General features: G+C 44.9%; 3 protein-coding genes and 1 long non-coding RNA gene across 4 annotated transcripts in view; 1 reads left to right on the forward strand and 3 right to left on the reverse strand.

Annotated features, from left to right (window-relative positions):
- Nucleotides 1-16,063, forward strand: part of LOC144889694 (uncharacterized) — a 798,143-nt gene extending 782,080 nt beyond the window's left edge. The window contains exon 2 of the long non-coding RNA XR_013622007.1: nucleotides 15,928-16,063. This is a non-coding gene — a long non-coding RNA (uncharacterized LOC144889694). The remainder of the gene's footprint in view (nucleotides 1-15,927) is intronic.
- LOC137418362 (E3 ubiquitin-protein ligase Midline-1-like) overlaps nucleotides 1-21,701 on the reverse strand; it is a 466,393-nt gene that overhangs the window by 337,048 nt on the left and 107,644 nt on the right. The window lies entirely within an intron of this gene.
- On the reverse strand, nucleotides 1,837-15,712 carry LOC144889683 (uncharacterized). Its single transcript, XM_078770871.1, has 4 exons — nucleotides 15,573-15,712; nucleotides 7,075-7,149; nucleotides 6,400-6,741; nucleotides 1,837-3,035 (listed from the first exon to the last, which is right to left on the reverse strand). Exons 2-4 carry the CDS (start codon nucleotides 7,117-7,119, stop codon nucleotides 3,030-3,032), a joined length of 393 nt encoding a protein of 130 aa, XP_078626997.1. The 5' UTR covers nucleotides 7,120-7,149; nucleotides 15,573-15,712; the 3' UTR covers nucleotides 1,837-3,029.
- The window catches only part of LOC137418230 (E3 ubiquitin/ISG15 ligase TRIM25-like), a 1,962,167-nt gene continuing 1,956,947 nt past the window's right edge, over nucleotides 16,482-21,701 (reverse strand). Inside the window, exon 15 of the transcript XR_013621986.1 lies at nucleotides 16,482-16,555. The gene's annotated coding sequence lies outside the window, so the exon portion shown is untranslated. The remainder of the gene's footprint in view (nucleotides 16,556-21,701) is intronic.

The raw sequence follows: 21,701 nt of genomic DNA on the forward strand, positions 1-21,701 counted from the left end.
TAATTAAATAAGTACTTAATTAAACGCTAATAATTAAATAACTCCTCAATTAATTGATTATTCAAAAAACAAAAAATACCGTATTTGACAAAGGACTTGCACACTACTGTGCCGAAATTTCAGCTTCCTAGCTCAAAGGATGGCTGAGATATCGTCCGGACAACCAAGAAAACAAACAAACAACCAGAGTGAAAACTGAGTACTCTCTTTCAGCGTGCGTCACTGCCGAGCCCCCTTTGGTGCCCGGCAATGACGATTTGCAATGCCTGGAGATGGCATAGGAAAGGAGCGGTGTACAATTAATAATGAAAATAAATAAATAATAATCATAAAAAAATTAAATTATTAATCAATTTGGTCAGAGAACACATAAACTACCACTATTTCATCAGAATCTGTAACTTAAAAAAAAAAAGATTTTTGTCATTAATCGAATAATTAAATAATTAATCGATTAATTGATTAATTAATAAATCAAAAATATCCTTTGCAGCCAAATCACCTGGTCATTGGCATGTCCAAATATCAGCTTCCTAACTCAAAAGGTGCCTGAGTTAATAATGGTCAGAAGAGAAATGAAATTTAATTAATTAAATAAGTACTTAATTAAACGCTAATAATTAAATAACTCCTCAATTTATTGATTATTCAAAAAACAAAAAATACTGTATTTGACAAAGGACTTGCTCACTACTGTGCCGAAATTTCAGCTTCCTAGCTCAAAGGATGGCTGAGATATCGCCCGGACAACCAAGAAAGCAAGAAAACAAGAAAACAAGAAAGCAAGAAACCAGAGTGAAAACTGAGTACTCTCTTTCAGCGTGCGTCACTGCCGAGCCCCCTTTGGTGCCCGGCAATGACGATTTGCAATGCCTGGAGATGGCATAGGAAAGGAGCGGTGTACAACAAGAAAGAAACCAGAGTGAAAACTGAGTACTCTCTTTCAGCGTGCGTCACTGCCGAGCCCCCTTCGGTGCCCGGCAATGACGATTTTCAATGCCTGGAGATGACATAGGAAAGGAGCGGTGTACAATGACAGGAACAAACAACTCTACCCTTGTATCTTCAAAGTCTAACTCGATCTAATTTATGCAAAACATGGACTGTACTGTACCCTAAAATTGTAGATGGAAAAGATGGCAAACATTTCTTTATCTGGTAATAACTAATAAGTGTACATGTATGCAATCTTGACTGGCATACATGTAATCATTTGAACTTGGCGTACTGTAATTTATGTATGAAGAGATGTGCAAATTAGATCAATATCATAATCAAATCGAGATTGTTATTGTTTACAAAATGTAAGAGACACCTGACAATTGATAATCCTGAAAGTCAATTTTTCAGCATGAAGTCCAATTTTCTTCCTTTTTCTTTCAGTTAGTTTTGTTTTGCATAGCATGCCAGACAGAAGTGAACAGTATGTTCTTTGCAACATGCCTCACCACAAACCTGGCACTGGCTTGGATTCTTTGGCATGGCCTTTTTCCTCAGTTTATGTCCTTCTCCATGTGACTGATCTAAGCAGGCCCTGCAACGACGACGAGAATCGCCATGATGGTCCAACAGATCTCCCCCTGGCTCTCGATGTTGCACGCCGGCTGCCTCTGTTCCTAGTGCTCTCTTCATCTTTTGGGCAATGGGTGTCGATAATCCCCGAAGAGGACGCGCCTGTATGAAAGGGGTAGTCAGTTGCTCGGCTAACGTCAGTCCAAAGTCGAACGAATCGAGCTCTCATGGTTTCTCTCCTTTGTTGAGAGCATAGATCGTCAGTGCGTTGACTCGGCAGGTATCGAGGAGGTATGCCAAGGCCACAATTGTCCACCGGTTGGATTTCGGCTTGCAGGTGAAACTCATTGCCCGTTGATCAATGACGTCCATCCCCCCCTTTGTGTAGTCGTACAGTTTGTATGCAGCCGGCTTCTGTTTCCCATCGTCTTTTGTGACTCCGAGGATGGGTTTCATGGATGTGACCAACAGTACATTCTTTGTCCCTGATGACTTGGTGTTTACCACGTATGAGTGGAGGCTCACGTTCTTGTTTTCCCTGAACCAAGCAACTTTGTAGGAATGCTCCTCTCGTCCATCAGTCGTCTTCATTTCTTGGGGTAACCCCTTTCTGTTTGTTTGTATTGTGCCTGTGACTGTTATTCCTTTTTCGAATACCATTCTGTGAGTGGGAGTGACGTGTACAGCCGATCAATGGTGAGATTGCGGCCTCGCAACTGTCGGTGCTCCTCCATTTGATTTTATGAGGTTCTTGACTACCTCTTCAGTTCCTGTCACATAGTGGTGGGTAGGGTGGTCACCGGTTGGCTTCCCTGCATATGGTCGACTGAAGAACGTGTAAGGATGTCTTGCATCGTTCAGCGAGCGAAACAGTTGGCCATACTTTGCCGGCTTGCTCCTGTTGTATTGCCTGAACGAAATTCCGGATCGCATTGGATACAAGGTTTCATCAATCGTGATGAAATCACTGGGTATCAGGGCCTCTGCACAATTCCTGTTCAGCAAGTCGTGGAGCTCGCGAAACGCTGCGAAACGATCGTTTCTCCATCGCTCTGGTCTTGTGTCCTTATCATCGAATGACAATTTGGTAAGCAGAAACTTGAATCGGTTCTTGCTCATTGTAGCGCCGAAAACCGGATGACCAACTCGATCGCCAAAGAGCCATTTGACGTCTAGCAGATTCTGACCGAGCATTCCTCTGTAGTAGAGCATGCCCTCTATTTCCGTTGCCGATGCTTCACGAAGGTACGAATTCTTGTCCGAGTTGCGTACTTCTGTGGTCAAATTGGAAAGGTACTTGTTGATCTTTTTGTTTGTGTTGGTCAAAACAACAGCAAGCATGTCGTCAGAGAAGAAGCACCCCCAGGCTTTCACAGGAGTATCTGCATGTCTTGCATTCCGATTGACACCAGGAATTCCTGCCAAGACATTGGCAATATTCTGTCGTCCTCTTGCTTGTGGCTGGGCTGTTTCCCAATGTATGCTTTTCCCTGGGTCATTTCGTTTCGGTTTCTCGACTACAACTTTTTTTTTTTTTTTTTTTTTTTTTTTTTTGTATACAAGATCGAGGCTCGTGAAAGAGCAAACATTAATCACACAAAAAGACAAACCGACACACAAAACACAAAAAACAAGGGGAGCGGCAGACAAGATGGGGAGAGAGGGGGGAGGACACAAAAGAGAGGGGGAAGAAGGGGAAGGACACAAACACAACATTTGAGAGCAGGGACATCGGGAGGACTTGGGGGGAGGTGGGAGAGGATTAAAACATATGAACACTGCAAGGACTCTGGGGTGAATTACCGGGGGTAGAAAAGATCAAGGTTTTCGATGGGGGAAGATAAGAGATGGTGGTGAACAGCTGTTTTAAAGACCTGGAGGGAGGAGTGGGATTGAAGGGAGTGGGGGAGTTTGTTCCAGAGGCGGGAGAAAAGAGGAATGAAGGAGTGAAGGTGAGCAGAGAGCCTAGACTTTGGCAGTTTAACCATAAGAGGGTTGCAGGCAGATCTTGTGCGACCTGAAGGAATATTGGGGGGACAGAGCACAGAGAGAGCTGGGGGAGCAAGGCCGGAGAGGAGTCGGTAGAAGACAGAAAGACCACCTACCTGCCTGCGGTGAGTGAGTGAAAGGCCCTCAGAGATAGCTTCATCGCGGGAGATTCCAATGATTCTGAAAGCTTTGGATTCAACAGCGTGAAGCCGAGCCAGGTGTGAGGCAGGAGCACCAGCCCAGAGGGGGGAAGAGTATTCCATTGAGCTGCGGATGAAAGCCTTGTATGTGGTGAGGAGCTCAGGTGTGCCAAGGAAGGACTTCGCACGACGGAGGATGCCCAGTCGGCGACTGGCTTTGGAGGCCAGCTTGGAAATGTGGTTTTCCCAAGAAAGATCATGGCAGATAGTGAGACCCAAAAGCTTGAGCGACAGAACTTCTTGGAGAGGATTGTTGAGAAAGTAGATGGGAGGGTTGTCCAGTCGGTCCTTTCGGAGAGACATTGTAAGAATGTGAGATTTGTCAGGATTGAAAGACATGTTCCACTTGTTTGACCAGTCTGTGATTTTGTCCAGGTCTGCAGAGAGTGAGGAGGCTGCAGACTGCCGATCTGAGGGATGAGGAATGGAGCGACAGAGAGTAGAGTCGTCAGCAAAGAGATAGAGAGGATTTTCAAGAGAGTCAGAGAGATCATTGATGAAGACCAGAAAAAGCACAGGGCCCAGAACACTACCTTGGGAAACTCCAGCCTGAACAGGAAGAGGAGATGAGAGAAACCCATTCAGGGCCACACGTTGACTACGACCAGAGAGGAAGTCCGCCAGCCATGCGTGGAGATTTCCATGGATACCAAAGGAGGAGAGTTTGGAGAGCAGAGCAGGGTGCCAGACCGTATCGAAGGCACGTGAAATGTCAAGGGAGACAGCTCTAATTTCCTGTTTGGCGTTGAGGACCTCCATCCATTGTTGAGAAAGCAGAAGCAGCATGTCCAGAGTAGAGTGACCAGGTCTGAAACCAAATTGATGATCAGAGATCAAGCCATTGGAGAAGAGGAAAGATTTAATATCTGAAGCAATGATGGATTCCATGACTTTGCTGATAATTGGGAGAAGGCTGATTGGTCTGTAGTTGCTGGGATCTGTTTTTGCACCTTTTTTGTGCAAAGCGGTGATGTTGGCTGATTTCCAAGCAGATGGCAGATGAACTTGAGCAAAAGAGAGGGTGAAGAGAACAGAAAGAGGGAGTGAAAGAGCAGAAGAACATGATTTTAGGACCCGTGGGCTGATGCCGTCAGGACCAGTTGCAGAATCAGAGTCGAGGGTTGACAGAAACTTTTCCACCTTGTCAGGAGGAAAGGACACAGAGTCCAGGAGCAGCTGGGTACGACTGGGTACGGTGGGTACAGAGAGGGATGGGTTTGGGACACAAGATTTAGAGGCAAACACAGAGTTGAGGCATTCAGCTTTTTCACGTGCGGAGTCAGCCGTTAAGCCGTTTGAGGTGAGGGAGGGGATGGAGGGGGAACAAACACCAGAAACAGATTTGACCAGACGCCACCAGGATTTGGAAGAGGGAGACAGATAAGAGAGTTCGGTCTTGAGAATGGTGAGATATTGTTTCCTGGCTCTCCTGAGGGTGGACACACACTTGTTTCGGGCTTTGTGAAAGGAAATGAGATTTCCTTCCGTTGGATTTGCTTTCCAGGAGACGAAAGCAAGTTGTTTCAGGGCAACAGCCTCACCACAAGATTCCGTGTACTATGGACGGGAGGAAGGGTATGACAACTGAAGACGAGATGGTATAAATCTGTGCATGAGAGAGAGCAATTTACTTTGAAAGAATTCCCAGGATGAGTTGATGTCAGAGGCGGTAGAGATGGGAGACCAGTCCAGATGATTGATGGCTGCTTGAAGACCGTGCCAGTTGGCCTGAGTGAAATGCCAGACTCGTCGACGCTGAGGAGGCTCTCTGAGAATGGTCAGAGAGATGTCCACTTTGACAAGCACATGATCAGATGAGCCGATTGGAGCAGAAGAAGAGCAGCAGACATTTTCAGGGAAGTTTGTCATAACCAAATCCAGAAGAGAAGATGCTCCGTTGACTGAGATCCGGGTCGGGAAATTGACAGATTGTGTCAGTCCCAGTGAGTCGCAGAAGTCCTTTGCTGAAGAGCCATGGCTGGTGAGAGAGGTACCCACACCCAGCCAACTGGCATGGTGACAATTGAAATCACCACATATGAGGAAGAGAGAGTTGGGATGGGTAGATAGAAGTTGGTCCATATTATCAGACAGTGAGATGTAGATGGAGTCATTGCTGATTGGTGGACGGTACAACACACATATGAACAAAAGGTGGGAGCGAAGGGGAAGCCGTAGCCAAAGGTATTCCTGGGGGTAAGGTGGAGAGAGGGCAGTGGAGGGCGAGTGAGGAAGAGAGTTTTTTATAAAGATAGCAACCCCACCTCCAGGACGAGGATCAGGTCTATCATACCGGAGGAGGGAGTAACCTGGGAGAGATACCAAGGCATCAGAGACATCATGAAGGAGGAAAGTTTCTGTTAAGCAGATCACATCTGGTTTGTCAGAAGCAACCTGTATGGAGAGGTCAGTCAAGTTTGAGCGAAGGCCCCGGATGTTTGAGGTCCATACCGTTAATGAAGAGGAAGGGGAAGCATCGGGTCCAGAACAGGGGGGGGGGAGGGGTAGGGTAAGATGTGGAAGAGGAGGAAGAGGTAGGGAGAGCTGTTGAAGGTGTGTCAGAGATTTCAGAATAGCTTGGAGAAAGGGAAGAATGGGGAAGACAAAAGGTTTGATGGAGATTGGGTGAGGCACAGTGAGGTGTTATTTGAGGAGGGGGAAGAGCAAGGCAGGAGCAAGGCAGAAGAGCAAGGCATACTGTGTATTCTTCTGGAGGATGAGGTAAAGTCCATGGATCATAGTTCTCAGGATCTAACGAGGTGTCGACGCTGTTCACTGCTTTGAGAGCTCTCTTTGGTTGAAAGGGATTCATCTCCTCCGCTTCAGGATCTTCGGCAGGGGGTTCATCTGCATGTTCTAAGTATTCATCATCTGACTCCTCTGGAGAAAGGCGACCAACCAGCTCGTCGTAGTCATCGTCGTCACTTTCGAACTGTCGAAATTGCTGAAATAGTTGCATCTCCAGGTCAAGGTCATGCTCAGGTTCAGGCACAGGTTCTGGCTGAGGCGGAGGTGGAGGTTCAGGCTCAACATGTTTACGCTGAAATGACAAAGGATATAAACAATACTAATTAGAATAATGTTTGGTTTTATATGTTGACAATGTTTCACTATTTTCAAATGTTATGATTTTTATGAATAGTATATTTACATTCTAAATTATGCTCACTTTCTTATTTTCCTTTTTTTTTTACTTTGGATATAAAAATAAATAAATGAAATGAAATAGAATATAAAATATCAATTACTCAATTTACATGCCATAAGAAATGCATTATTGTCATCAAATAACACATCAAAAAATATCTGAATGAAGAAGCAATATTATACAAGTGGCTCAAAGAAATACTGTAAGTGAAAATCTGTAACTCACCTTTGTTGTTCTTTTCCTGGGTACACCACTTGATGTTGAAGCCATGATTGGTGATAATCATCCAAATGATAAATTCTAAAGAATCCAAAATTGAGAAAGATGTGATGTCTCTTCAGTACTAGCTGAACAAGTAATGACTAGAACAGTTGAATCATTGTATGGACTAAATAGACAACATCCAAGTTCACTTGTTCACTTGATACAGTGTATAAATATTGAATGGGGATGCTGAAAGGAGAGTAGAAGCAGATTAGTAGGAACAAGAAGTGATGCTTATCAACAGTGTCAATTTACTCTTTTGTCTTTCTCAGAACAGGTTAGGAAGGGATTAGGAACAGATTAGGCAGGGATTAGTATCAGTAAATAAACCTGTTTATAAAAGACTTGAGTAAGCAGAGACACAAGGTATGAAAATGCAGTCCCATGGATCACAATGTACATGCAATTCGAAAATAGTCGTTTTTGCTATATTATTATGTTACTAATTTTCTTGTGCACTTCTTTGTTTTATTCTATCACTATGTATTTAATTTTTGTATATCTAGAATAATTCATTATAATCCACTATCAACAATATGAAAAATGTAAAATTATTTGTCCACTGACATTTTTTTAGATTGATAATTTTCTTGTTTCTCTCTTTGTTTCCCAATTCTTTTGTGTTTCTTTGTTTTTAATTTCTTATGTATTTCTTTGTTTTTAAATCTTTTGTTTTTCATTGTTTTGTTATCTAGAATAGTTGATGATAGCCAAAAGGGATGTTATCCCTTTTGGGAAACATTCTTCTGACAAAGAATGTCATTTCCCTTCTGAAAAGGGAAAAAAACATTCTTCTGACAACACTTCTTGTAAAACCCATACATTGTACACACAAAATCATTGGAAACCGCCATTTTCTTGTGACGTTGGACACGAATATGTGCTATATCTCCGCAACCGTACCCCCGATTTTCGCAAATAGGGTCTTAAAATGTGCGCGAGATGTGAAAGAAAAAAGTCATGAAATTTCAGCGCGAGATCTTTTTGCGTTAAAAAATTATCGCGAAAAATTTCGAGGGGGGGCTATTTTAGTCCCCCCCCCTGGGCTATTCCATGTTAAGACTGATGTATTCATTAAGATCATATCACGTCGAGATCCTCTCATTCAGGCTGGGTATGGATTTACAATGACAGAAATAAGAGAGATGATGATGAACCTTAATGACAGTGTGGAGGTTTATAATCGAGATGTTAAGAGATTTCTCACAGATTATTAGGGCAATATAATTCAAACCAAGCTGCAGCAGCTATCCCGCCGGCTGGCATCAATGCCTGAGCTCATCAAGCTGACCGCTATACTCAGTGGCTGCATCACGATGAGGAAGTTGTGCCAGCACAGTTGCTGCATGCAGGGAGGTCCTCAGCACCACCATCTTGCGAAACCTCAGAATCTATCGAAGCGTTGACATGTCATTTGGAGGAAGCTGATGATCGCCTATTTCTTCACTGTGCATGGGAGGTGGGTCGTGACTCGTGGGAGTAGTCGGCTGCTTGTGATCTCCAATGACACAGACACAATAGTGCGTTTACTTTGCTTTATCCCTCAATTGCGAGAAAGAGGGGTCTTCAAGAGTTGTGGGAAGAGTTTGGCTCTGGTAAGCACAGGCGTCATCTACCACTTCATGTTCTCGCAGATAAGTTGGGAGTGGGACTGGGCAGAGTCATAGTGAAGGCTCATGTCCTCACTGGCGATGATACGCTAAGCAAGATTGGCACAAAACACGCATCTCTGTCATGTGAGCCACAGAAGTTTCTGGCCGATTTTGCTGAGTCAAATCAGTTAACGGAAGAGGATGTGACGAAAGCTGAGGAGTCCCTCGTTCATGTGTGGGCTGGTGCAAAGTCCAAGTCAGAATCTCTAACCTTCGACCAGCTTCGAGTGGAGTGCCATATCCGAGCTACGACGCCAAAGCCCTTACAATCCCTACGCCCTACATCAAGTGTCATTCTCGGCCATATACAGAGAGCTTTTTTTGTTGTGCGTAATGCGCTGTGCCTTCTCGATGACTTCCACTCATCTCCAGATCCAACAAACTATGGCTGGGTGATTGATAATGATATTCTCTTGCCTGCAAAATGTGTCAAACGACGACCCCATGAGAAGCTTGTCATCTGTAAATGCATGGGAAAGTGCGACACAAAGCGGTGCCCAAGCAAAAAGGCAGGGCAAAATTGTGTGATCTTTTGTCACAAGCAACAAGAATCAGTGTGTCAAAATAAGGAGTCAGCCAGTGACATCTTGAGTAATGCAGATAAGACAGTACATTAAATCATGGCTGTTCAAACAGTGTCGGGATGGGACATGATAATTAATTGGATTGTCATATCTTACCACTCTCTGTGCTTGAAATCATATTCATACCATGACTGGCGATCATTCCATCTGTGCTGTGTAATATTATTCTGCAATGTTTTTTTTACTTTCATTCTTGTTATTAAAATTTTTTGTCCAAAACTAGCTAATATCTAAATGTTACTGTTTGCCTAGGGAATGTCATTTTCCATTTCAAAGCAGAAAAACGGTTAAAATACCAGAATTTGGTACTATTCTGAAATGAAATTTGTACTTTATGTTCTATATCTTACATGTTAATACATTTTGAGTTGCTAGGCTGAAGTGAAATTAACAGTTTGAGAATTGATGAAATAGAAAATGCCCTTTCTTAAAACAGAAAATGACAGGCTCTAGTTTCCCTATAGCCAATTTTATTAGGTATGAAATACTATAAACCTACACAATAGACACTTAAATCATAATCCATCATCGTTTCTATCAAAAGGTATACATATTTTCATGATTGACGGACTTCATGTAGCGGCCATCTTGGATTTTAATGACTAGTCAACATCTAAAATGTTTATTGATGGCACCACTATGTCAGGCATATCTGAAACCCCCAAAATAGACACCAAAATCATCACTCTACTACATTTGTATTAAAATTTATACACGTTTTCTTGATTGACAAACTTCTGGTGGTGGCCATCTTGGATTTCGGCAAATAGGCAATGTCTAAAATATTTTTTAACAGCACCACTGTGTTCGGCATACCTGAAAACCCCATAATATACACCAAAATCATCAATCTACTATGTTCCTATCAAAACTTATAGGCATTTCTTGTTTGGCACTGGCCCAGTGGCGGCCATTTTGGAAAATGGCCATTTTCTAGCTTATGCTACAAATTCAGGAATTCCACCTAGTAGATTATTGAAGCTCGGGGTATCCCATTCTCCAAACAACTGTCAAAGTCTATGCCTTCTGAGATGTATACAGGTTTCTATGCCAGTGCCAGGACTATAAAGGGTGGAACCAGTCTTACATGTGTACCAGCATCCCAAGAGTTCTGACTTGTCGAACTATCTGGCTTGGATAAGATTTCTCTCCGTCCTCCAGGTATTTCAACCTCCTTGAGTACAATTTCCTTCTGATACTCCATGTCCCATTCCTTTAAGTCCCTTTGATACTCCAGGTCCCGTTCCTTTAAGTCCCTTTGATACTCCATGTCCCGTTCCTTTAAGTCCCTTTGATACTCCATGTCCCGTTCCTTTAAGTCCCTTTGATACTCCATGTCCCGTTCCTTTAAGTCCCTTTGATACTCCATGTCCCGTTCCTTTAAGTCCCTTTGATACTCCATGTCCCGTTCCTTTAAGTCCCTTTGATGCTCCATGTCCAGTTCCTTTAAGTCCCTTTGATACTCCATGTCCAGTTCCTTGAAGTCCCTTTGATACTCCATGTCCCGTTCCTTTAAGTCCCTTTGATACTCCATGTCCCGTTCCTTTAAGTCCCTTTGATACTCCATGTCCCGTTCCTTTAAGTCCCTTTGATACTCCATGTCCCGTTCCTTTAAGTCCCTTTGATACTCCATGTTCCGTTCCTTTACGTCCCTTTGATACTCCATGTCCCGTTCCTTTAAGTCCCTTTGATACTCCATGTCCCGTTCCTTTAAGTCCCTTTGATACTCCATGTCCCGTTCCTTTAAGTCCCTTTGATACTCCATGTCCCGTTCCTTTAAGTCCCTTTGATACTCCATGTCCCATTCCTTTAAGTCCCTTTGATACTCCATGTCCCGTTCCTTTAAGTCCCTTTGATACTCCATGTCCCGTTCCTTTAAGTCCCTTTGATACTCCATGTTCCGTTCCTTTAAGTCCCTTTCAGCTTTCCTTTCTTCTTGTTCCTTTTCTGCTTTCCATTCCAACTCTTTAAATCGTTCCTGGCTCTGCAGTTGCATCTCCATTTTCCAGAGCTCCATATTTCCTTTTCCCTCTGGTACCCAATCCAATGCTACCTCTTCCCATTTTCTCATTCCCACGAAATATTCCACCACCGACGTCTGAATCTCTGCCTTCTTCATATTAATTCGGACCTCCAAGTTACAGTATTTGACCAAAGTCCTAAGTTCCAAGTTCCAATCTTTTTAACGCCTGGAACTGTGCCTCGTTAGGGGACGTCACAAAATTTTCCACGTCACCTGTCTCCTCCTCTCCCTGCTGATCACCTCCTCTCTCATCTTCCGGTTTCTTTGCCGCGTTTTTTTCTTTTTCCTTCACAAACATTAATTTTTACCTTTTACAAAAGTCATCTCCATTTCACACAGAAATCTTAACAACAATATTACCTGAAACTAAAAATCCTAACAGTATATAATAAGAACAAGGGCGGAAGTGACGAATCCGAAACATGTGTCATGTCACATGTGGAAATTGTGAAAAAGTGAAATCATCACATGTGTCCAACACATGTGACAAAAATGCAGAAACGAACTCTGGGACCATCAGGTGTCGATCCACCTTGGGTCATCCAGTACTAAATCCATAGACCATAGAAATCAGTGCTTCGTTTGTGTGAAGGAACGAGATCACACAGGTGAACATCAACTACTACCTGTGAGTACGAAGGATAATCGACAAAATGTGATATGGGAGCAAGAAAAGGTACTCAGTGATGATGATATGGTGCACGGTATGCAGGTATATGGTAACAATTGTGGTGACATGATTGATAATGAGTTCAGGTACCACAAGTCCTGTGTGTGTACAAATATGACAAAGTCTAACCTGCAGATGAAACACACTTGTGATCCAGTACATGATGATACTCTGCAGTAGTTCACCTCTTACAAAGATGGTAACTTATCTGAAGATCCGAACACAATCATCTTTCTGAGTTCACTTCACCACAAATACAGGTGCTGGTTGTCCGTACCTCGTATAGTGAATACCACTTTATACAGGTGCTCCATTCTCAAAAAGGAATGAAGAATACTCCGCAGACCGTGGATCAAAGGTCATGATAGTCCTACAAAAAGGTAAATCTTCTATCATTTGTTCATCAGATATGTCAACAGGTTATCTTCTATCAAAGGTTACCTGCCTGAAGAAACGTGCAGAGGAAAGCGGTGACGAATCCACAACCACAGGTGCTAAGCCTGAAAAGAACGTTATCTTCCACCATTCTGCGAAATCATTCCGGAATGATGTGAAGGACACCTGTGAGAAACGGAGTAGAAGAAGAACCCAGAAGATGATCCATCGCTGTTTATTCATCGCTGTAATTCTGCACCTGAATGTGTACCTGTGTCCCTCTACATCTACAATCACGTGACCTGGATGGTGAATGATGCAACTCCAGAGATGAATGAGTCAGACTTAAAATTGGAACTGAGTGAGAGAAATCGGGAAAAAGTGCTGAATATGGATCAAGGTATTTGTGCACCTGTAGAAGGTATCCCCACGAGCATTTCACACCTTAAAACAAACCAGGAGTAAAGAAAGAGTTTAAATATTGAACCGTTTTATCAATATCATCAGGTATCAAAGAGCCAGAGATGTATCGCTTCCATGTCACGGACTAGTGAGGAGACCAGGAACAAGGTGAGCTCTTGATTCCCACAAACCTTACAGGTGGAAAATTCACTCAAAGTGCCATTGATAACCTGGACTTCCATGAACACACACTGGAAGGTACAACAACGCGTGGCACCGCCCACAACATCCACCAACATTCAGGTAACGATGATGAGGTATTGAAAGCTGTTACATCAGGACCATGAACCAAAACACCTGGTGAGCTCCATGGGCAGGAATTCAGCACTTCCAGACTAAGGTGAGTGGTCTAACCTTGAGAGATCGACAGCAAAGTCGTTCCTTGTGCGGCCGGAAACTTGTACAAGAACCAAGAACGACCAATGTGTCTTGTGTCCATCAAAATGGTCCTCGTACTAAAAAGGTGTGTGGAAGGTGAAAGAGCTGGCAGGTGGGAACAGCACCTTGAGGTATAAACATGCTGCCACACCTGATATCTACTGGACACAGTAAACACGTGGCAGGTATCCCACAATACCTGATGGTGATGAAGAAGCATCCACCACCAGATATAGGTGCAGAATTCCAACAGGTACATTTCACTGTGAGTGAAACTAGCGGTAAGTTCAATGGTGTTTGAACTGACGAGGCTTCAGAACAGAACCCGGTATGGTGTTTCATCATGGATTCTTCTTCTTCTTTTGAATGCGGCACAAGGTGTCGGGGTCGCGTCATTGACTGAGTGCAGGGACCTGTGCAGGTTACGGTGGAATTGTTCTGTAATTTGTTCAGGATGCCGGCGATAGCTCACCTGCTCATCACGAAGGATACTTTGGGATCTTTAACGTTCACCAACTAATGTCGGGAGACGGGATTCCCGTTTCACGTTCATCCGAGGGACAGTACGCGCATTGGTGGATTATCCCACCTGTGAAACACCGGGATGAGCCCCGACCGCACATTGATGGATCATCCTACCTGTGAAACCCCAGGATAAGCCCCTACCGCACATTGATGGATCATCCTACCTGTGAAACACCGGGATGAGCCCCTACCGCACACTGATGGATCATCCTACCTGTGAAACACCGGGATGAGCCCCCTACCGCACACTGATGGATCATCCTACCTGTGAAACACCGGGATGAGCCCCTACCGCACACTGATGGATCATCCTACCTGTGAAACACTGGGATGAGCCCCCTACCGCACATTGATCGATCATCCTACCTGTGAAACACCATGATGAGCCCCTACCACGCATTGATGGATCATCCTACCTGTGAAACACTGGGATGAGCCCCCTACCATGCATTGATGGATCATCCTACCTGTGAAACACCATGATGAGCCCCCGACCGCACATTGATGGATCATCCTACCTGTGAAACACCGTGATGAGCCCCCATAACGCACGTCGATGGATCATCCTACCTGTGAAACACCGTGATGAGCCCCCTACCACGCATTGATGGATCATCCTACCTGTGAAACACCGGGATGAGCCCCCGACCGCGCATTGATGGATCATCCTACCGGTGAAACACCGTGATGAGCCCATATCGTGCATTGATGGATCATCCTACCTGTGAAACACAGGGATGAGCCCCCTACCGCGCATTGATGGATCATCCTACCTGTGAAACACCATGATGAGCCCCCGACCGCACATTGATGGATCATCCTACCTGTGAAACACCGTGATGAGCCCCCATACCGCACGTCGATGGATCATCCTACCTGTGAAACACCGTGATGAGCCCCCTACCACGCATTGATGGATCATCCTACCTGTGAAACACCGTGATGAGCCCCATACCGCACGTTGATGGATCATCCTACCTGTGAAACACCGTGATGAGCCCCCTACCGCGCATTGATGGATCATCCTACCTGTGAAACACCGTGATGAGCCCCATACCGCACGTCGATGGATCATCCTACCTGTGAAACACCGTGATGAGCCCCCTGCCGCGCATTGATGGATCATCCTACCTGTGAAACAACCTTGTTTTCAATTCCACTGCACATTGTTCCCTATTGTGACATCACAAAGCACGTTTCGTACATGTTGTATCGCAGGTTTTTCACTCACGATACAAACGTAATACCTGGGAAGATTCGTCATTCAGGTTGTAATATCAACATTCAATGGCGTCGACGTGTAAAATTAAAAAGAGAAGTGAATTGGTGAATGTTAACATGAAGGTGTTTACCTGTTCTTTGTTTCAATATCCAGGTATAGCTAGATCTAAGTCCCCACTACCAAAAATTGTAGGGTCGAGTTTCCCCCAATTGGAGAAATTCGAGAGTGAACCCCAACCTGTCCCTCCCGGAGTGCAATGTCGCCCTGAGGGTAGCACCTGTATGATCACGGTTTACCTCCCGCCAGGTGAATATGAATTGTTAATCACAGTACATGATGCGACGCCTTCTCTGGAATTTGCATTCACGTGATGACGCTAAATTAACTTCGTGACGTCAATACACTGGTGATGAAATGGTGATTTTATCTCTGTTTTGATTAGATGGAAGAGATTTCCACAAAAAGATAAAGATTAAAACCTCCGTGAGAAACAATGAGAACCTGACGTTTCAGGTCAGGTATGAACCCTTCATCGGATCAAAAGAGAGAGTAACACCCAAAAGGTCACCTGGCCATGTTTCCAACGGTGTGATTCGCGATACCTGATGAACGTTCTGTTAATTCCATCCAGGGCTCCACATTCCACCTGTGATCCAATCCAAACCCACCGTCACCTTCACGATTAACGCCGGTGCTCTATTCCAGGTAAACACAAAGGGTTTCATCTACCTGGACGGACTTTCTTCACTCAAACATCCCATTCAATGACGCGTTGAAGAAGAAGAATCTATTGCATCTGAGGAGAGTGAACAGTTCGGGTTAAAGTTCATTTCACATCAAATAAGATAAACAATGAACTTATTAAATTATATAAACTTTATTATAATATGAACATTAATCTCTAATCACATCGTCATGAACAGGTAAATCACATCGTCATGAACAGGTAAATCACATCGTCATGAACAGGTAAATGATTTGATTGATTTGACCCAAAATAACCGGATCAGTTCGTGATGAAAGTTTGTTTCACTAAATGTACAAAATGAACGGAACCATCATCATCCCAAACCCGAATAGCGGGTTTAACGGGGTCCGTGAAGTTCCCCCTGAACACGTGCAGGACCCGCGAGTCCCCGAAACACGTCAACTCTCCCGCCTCGCAATCCAAGAAGAACCCAAACCGTTCATGATCCCCCGGGACGGACAGGTCGGTACATTGTTCGTTGTGCCATGCGGAGAATTCGTTATTCCATTTCTCTAAACACCAAGACTCGGGATTCTCTCCCAACCCGCTCTTCCACCCTTTTCTCCCCATGGAGTTTAAACAGATCCCGATTCTGCACAAACGACTCGACCTCACATCGACCTCCCAGTAATGGCGACCTGAGGAGAAACAATCACGGGAAACAACTTGTTCAAAAACATCAAACCGATCAGGATGTTCCGGGTACTGATTCCCGGTCCTGGTTAGAGTCGCCGTCCTGAGATCCCCGGAGATCTTGATCCGTCGATGTGCAGAGTTTGGGTCCAGACTCGGGCTCCGTCCATCTGCGGACACGACACGGGGTCACGGACATTGTTAGACAAACGGACAAAAACACAAACACATTAATCTCTATCACAAAAAATCTTTTATTACAACAATTGTTTTGTTTATTCACTTCACGATTTAACAACTTTATTTGTTTATTCACTTCACGATTTAACAACTTTATTTGTTTATTCACTTCACGATTTAACAACTTTATTTGTTTATTCACTTCACGATTTAACAACTTAATTTGTTTATTCACTTCACGATTTAACAACTTTATTTGTTTATTCACTTCACGATTTCACAACTTTATTTGTTTATTCACTTCACGATTTAACAACTTTATTTGTTTATTCACTTCACGATTTAACAACTTTATTTGTTTATTCACTTCACGATTTAACAACTTTATTTGTTTATTCACTTCACGATTTAACAACTTTATTTGTTTATTCACTTCACGATTTAACAACTTTATTTGTTTATTCACTTCACGATTTAACAACTTTATTTGTTTATTCACTTCACGATTTAACAACTTTATTTGTTTATTCACTTTTCGATTTAACAACTTTATTTATTTCGCAATGAACAACTTACATTATTTATTTATTTATTTCACCGAGAAAAACTTCGAGGGGAGTGGATCGGGAGGGGAGAAGACGAGGGAGGAGATCTGTGAGGGAGGAGATCTGTGAGTGAGGCGAGAGGATGAGGAGGGGACAGAGGTTGAGGGGCGGCAGAGGTTGAGGGGAGAGGGGTCAGAGGTTGAGGGGAGAGGGGTCAGAGGTTGAAGAGGGGGGAGGGGAGGGGAAATGAAAATCTTGCAGGTGTGACATTGTTTAACAGGTCGACACACACATTGATGAGTCACTCTGCACCTGTGAAACACCGGGATGACAGTTTATAGCTCGGTCGGGATTCAAACCCAGGTTAGACACCTCAGAGCGAGTGTGGATACCTCTCAGACATCGTGCTTGTCCTGTTACTTTCATCCTCCATTTGCTTTCCCATTCCGGAGATGCCTCCATGAAGCGAGCCACCGTATCACCATGGAAACCAAGTGGTTTTCGCACTCGACGTTGATTGTTTTACACGTGTATTTATCTCACCTGGAACGAAGTTCAGGTGAGCTTATGCGATGACGCGTCGTCCGTCCGTCTGTAAACACTTGAAACTTCTTCTCCGAAACCGCTGATGGGATTGCGACCAAATTTGGCACAAATGATATTTGTTGTGACTAAAGTTTGTTCAAGGCACTAAAAAAACTCGCCGTCTAAGGGGTTTACCGGGGGTCAAGTGGATCCAGGTTTAACCCCCAAAATAGGAATTTGCTTTTTCTCAAACTACACAAACGATTTCGATGAAACTTCACCACAACCTTCATCCCCCATGATGTACCTGAGTTTATTCACGGCAATAAAAAAAATCTGCTCCTTTGGGGATCTACGGGGTGGGGGGTGTGAGGTGTTGCCCCGGGGTGTGAGGTGTTGCCCCGGGGTGGAAGGGGTTACCCAGGGTGGGAGGTGTTGCCCCGGGGTGGGAGGGGTTGCCCCGGGGTGGGAGGGGTTGCCCTGGGGTGGGAGGGGTTTCCCCGCGGTGGGAGGTGTTGCCCCGGGGTGGGAGGGGTTGCCCCGGGGTGGGAGGGGTTGCCTCGGGGTGGGAGGGGTTGCCCCGGGGTGGGAGGGGTTGCCTCGGGGTGGGAGGGGTTGCCCTGGGGTGGGAGGTGTTGCCCCGGGGTGGGAGGGGTTACCCCCGGGGTGGGAGGTGTTGCCCCGGGGTGGGAGGTGTTGCCCCGGGGTGGGATGTGTTGCCCCGGGGTGGGATGTGTTGCCCCGGGGTGGGAGGGTTTGCCCCAGGGTGGGAGGGGTTTCCCCGCAGTGGGAGGTGTTGCCCCGGGGTGGGAGGTGTTGCCCCGGGATGGGAGGTGTTGCCCCGGTGTGGGAGGGGTTGCCCCGGGGTGGGATGTGTTGCCCCGGGGTGGGAGGGGTTGCCCCAGGGTGGGAGGGGTTTCCCCGCGGTGGGAGGTGTTGCCCCGGGGTGGGAGGTGTTGCCCCGGGGTGGGGGGTATTGCCACGGGGTGGGAGGTGTTGCCCCGGGGTGGGAGGTGTTGCCCCGGGGTGGGAGGTGTTGCCCCGGGATGGGAGGTGTTGCCCCGGGGTGGGATGGGTTGCCCCGGGGTGGGGGGTATTGCCCCGGGGTGGGAGGGGTTGCCCCGGGGTGGGATGGGTTTGCCCCCAAAATATGTATTTTTTTGTTTGTTTGTTTTATAGTCTTATGATGTTGATATTATTCTACATGCTAACCTGTCTTCGAGCAACCATTGAAATTGGGTTAAAATACCTGTAGTCGGTGTATTATACTGTTTATTTGACCAGGTGAGCACCCCGATGTTTTATGTTGACGAGAATATAAGATCCATCGCTTTGCTGACGGAAATACCAATCTTTGCTGAGATGGTTCATCTATGGGGGAACAAAAAATGGTTTCCTGGAAGATCCTGCTCTCCGTGCAGGTATACCCAATGTCACGTGTTGGCATCTGCAGTTTCGACACGCGTGTCCATGGACCCACACAAAAAAATATTATTTTTTAAAATTTTTTTTGTATCACAAACATTCCCAGGAGGTACCCGAATCCACCGTAGTTTGATTCATTGAAATCCATTAATCCATTCTCAAGTTATAACATGTCAAACAGACACACAGACAGAGACACAGAGACACAAACAGACAGACAGACAGACATGACTCCTTTTATAATATAGATATAAGATAGATGTTTAGCAATCTACTGACAGCTGAGTTTCTCCATTCTGCTTGGAAGAATAAGATGAAGAAGAAGAGGAAGGGGAAGGGCCTGTGCTTTGTTTACGCCCTTTCTCCAGAAGAAGAAGAATGATCATGGCTGAGTTTCTCTGTCATGTTTTCCGAGTATGAAGAGGAAGATTTATCAGAAGCAGATCGTTTCCCTGTAATGTTTTCCGAGTTTGAATAAGTAGTTTCTCGTTGAGTATGAAATGCAAAGCTCGAACCAACATGATGGAAATCCAACACGAGGTCGATGGACGTTATTTTTATACTGGAAGAGTCGACCTGTCGCTTCACTGATGGACCAATTAGTGTGTGTGTGTGTGTGTGTGTGTGTGTGTGTGTGTGTGTGTGCGTGCGCCATGTTCTTTGTGTACTTATGCTTGAGCGTTCTGATGTAGAATGTGATACAACCGAATGATCGTTGTGACTTCCTCAGTTCGTTAGGCTTTCAATGTTTTTGACAGACACCATCCTCAGGTGTGTAGAAAGAAGCTGAATAGGTCCTTCCACGGCATGGCTTTCCAAATGAACAAGAGACACAACGATAACATTGTAACAAAGTATATAACAATTAATACTAATAACATTAACACCAATAATAAGAGTAACATCATTTGGCAATAATAACGAACCAACAATCCGCCCAGGCCTGCCCAACCTCATGATTGGTGCAATTTAGCAGAAATGCGTACATAATATATAGACGGTCCTGAAGACATTCGTTACATCGGTCAGAGGGTTAGCCTGCTCGGAAATGCCTGGTCACCATGCTGAGAATATTTTTAAAATGACGGGATAACAGTAATTGTGATGGCAAATATACGCAAAGAAATGACGACCGCTCATCATCGACGAGCGAACGAAACTTCGTCGAAATGAAATTCTATTTCAATGCGACTATAAGAACCGACAGCCAACAGAACCTTTCATTGTGAGGTCACCAATGGGCGTGACTGTACGACTGTGTGACGTCACAGAACGACAGTTCCTTATCGCATTTGAAACATTGCTTCAAGATGGCGAGCACGTGTTTCTTTCTCGTTGCTTCGCTTCGCTGTTTCAAACTGCACATCAACCTCGGTTACCTGGTACTACTTCAACACGTGAGCTTTGAACGAGTGGGAAGATTTGCGTGTACGTTTTAACTGGTTTGAAGGTGCGGTTCGACAACCTTCCATGTGCACGGTGACATGCACAGCTGCTCGTTTCCACCTCGCTGGAGCTGAGTTACTCTGATCCGAAAGGGCCTGTTTGTGTGTGTCCGTGTGTGTCAATGTTTGCGACGTTGGTTGTTATCTCTACATGCGGCTTGCAGAGGTGCAACGGATTCCTGCCAAGTCGCGATATCCACGTGTGTGTGTGTGTGTGTGTGTGTGTGTGTGTGTGTGTGTGTGTGTGTGTGTGTGTGTGTGTGTGTGTGTGTGTGTGTGTGTGTGCGCGAGCGTGCGTGCGCCATTTTCTTTGTGTACTTATGCTTGAGCGTTCTGATGTAGAATGTGATACAACCGAATGATCGTTGTGACCTCCTAAGTTCGTTAGGCTTTCAATGTTTTTGACAGACACCATCCTCAGGTGTGTCGAGAGAAGCTGAATAGGTCCTTCCATGGCATGGCTTTCCAAATGAACAAGAGACACAACGATAACATTGTAACAAAATATACAACAATTAATACTTATAACATTAACACCAATAATAAGAGTAACATCATTTGGCAATAATGACGAACCAACAATCCTCCCAGGCCTGCCCAACCTCATGATTGGTCCAATTTAGCAGAAATGCGTACATAATATATATACGGTCCTGAAGACATTCGTTACATCGGCCAGAGGGTTAGACCTGCTCGGAAATGCCTGGTCACCATGCTGAGAATATTTTTTAAATGACGGGATAACACAGTAATTGTGATGGCAAATATACGCAAAGAAATGACGACCGCTCATCATCGACGAGCGAACGAAAATTCGTCGAAATGAAATTCCATTTCAATGCGACTATAGCAACCGACAGCCAACAGAACCCTTCATTGTGAGGTCACCAATGGGCGTGACTGCACGACTGTGTGACGTCACAGAACGACAGTTCCTTATCGCATTTGAAACATTGCTTCAAGATGGCGAGCACTTGTTTCTTTCTCGTTGCTTCGCTTCGCTGTTTCATACTGCACTTCAACCTCGGTTACCTGGTACTACTTCAACACTTGAGCTTTGAACGAGTGGGAAGATTTGCGTGTATGTTTTAACTGGTTTAAAGATGCGGTTCGACAACCTTCCATGTGCACGGGGACATGCACAGCTGCTCGTTTCCACCTCGCTGGAGCTGAGTTACTCTGATCCGAAAGGGCCT

Source organism: Myxine glutinosa, chromosome 1, assembly GCF_964187855.1.
Source record: "Myxine glutinosa chromosome 1, kmMyxGlut1.1, whole genome shotgun sequence".
NCBI lineage: Eukaryota > Metazoa > Chordata > Myxini > Myxiniformes > Myxinidae > Myxine > Myxine glutinosa.

Coding starts and splice junctions, on each gene's coding strand:
- LOC144889683 (XM_078770871.1), bottom strand. CDS start 7,119: ATGGCTTCAACATCAAGTGGTGTACCCAGGAAAAGAACAACAAAG. Junction 6,742..7,074: donor CCAGGAAAAGAACAACAAAG/GTGAGTTACAGA, acceptor TTGTCATTTCAG/CGTAAACATGTTGAGCCTGA.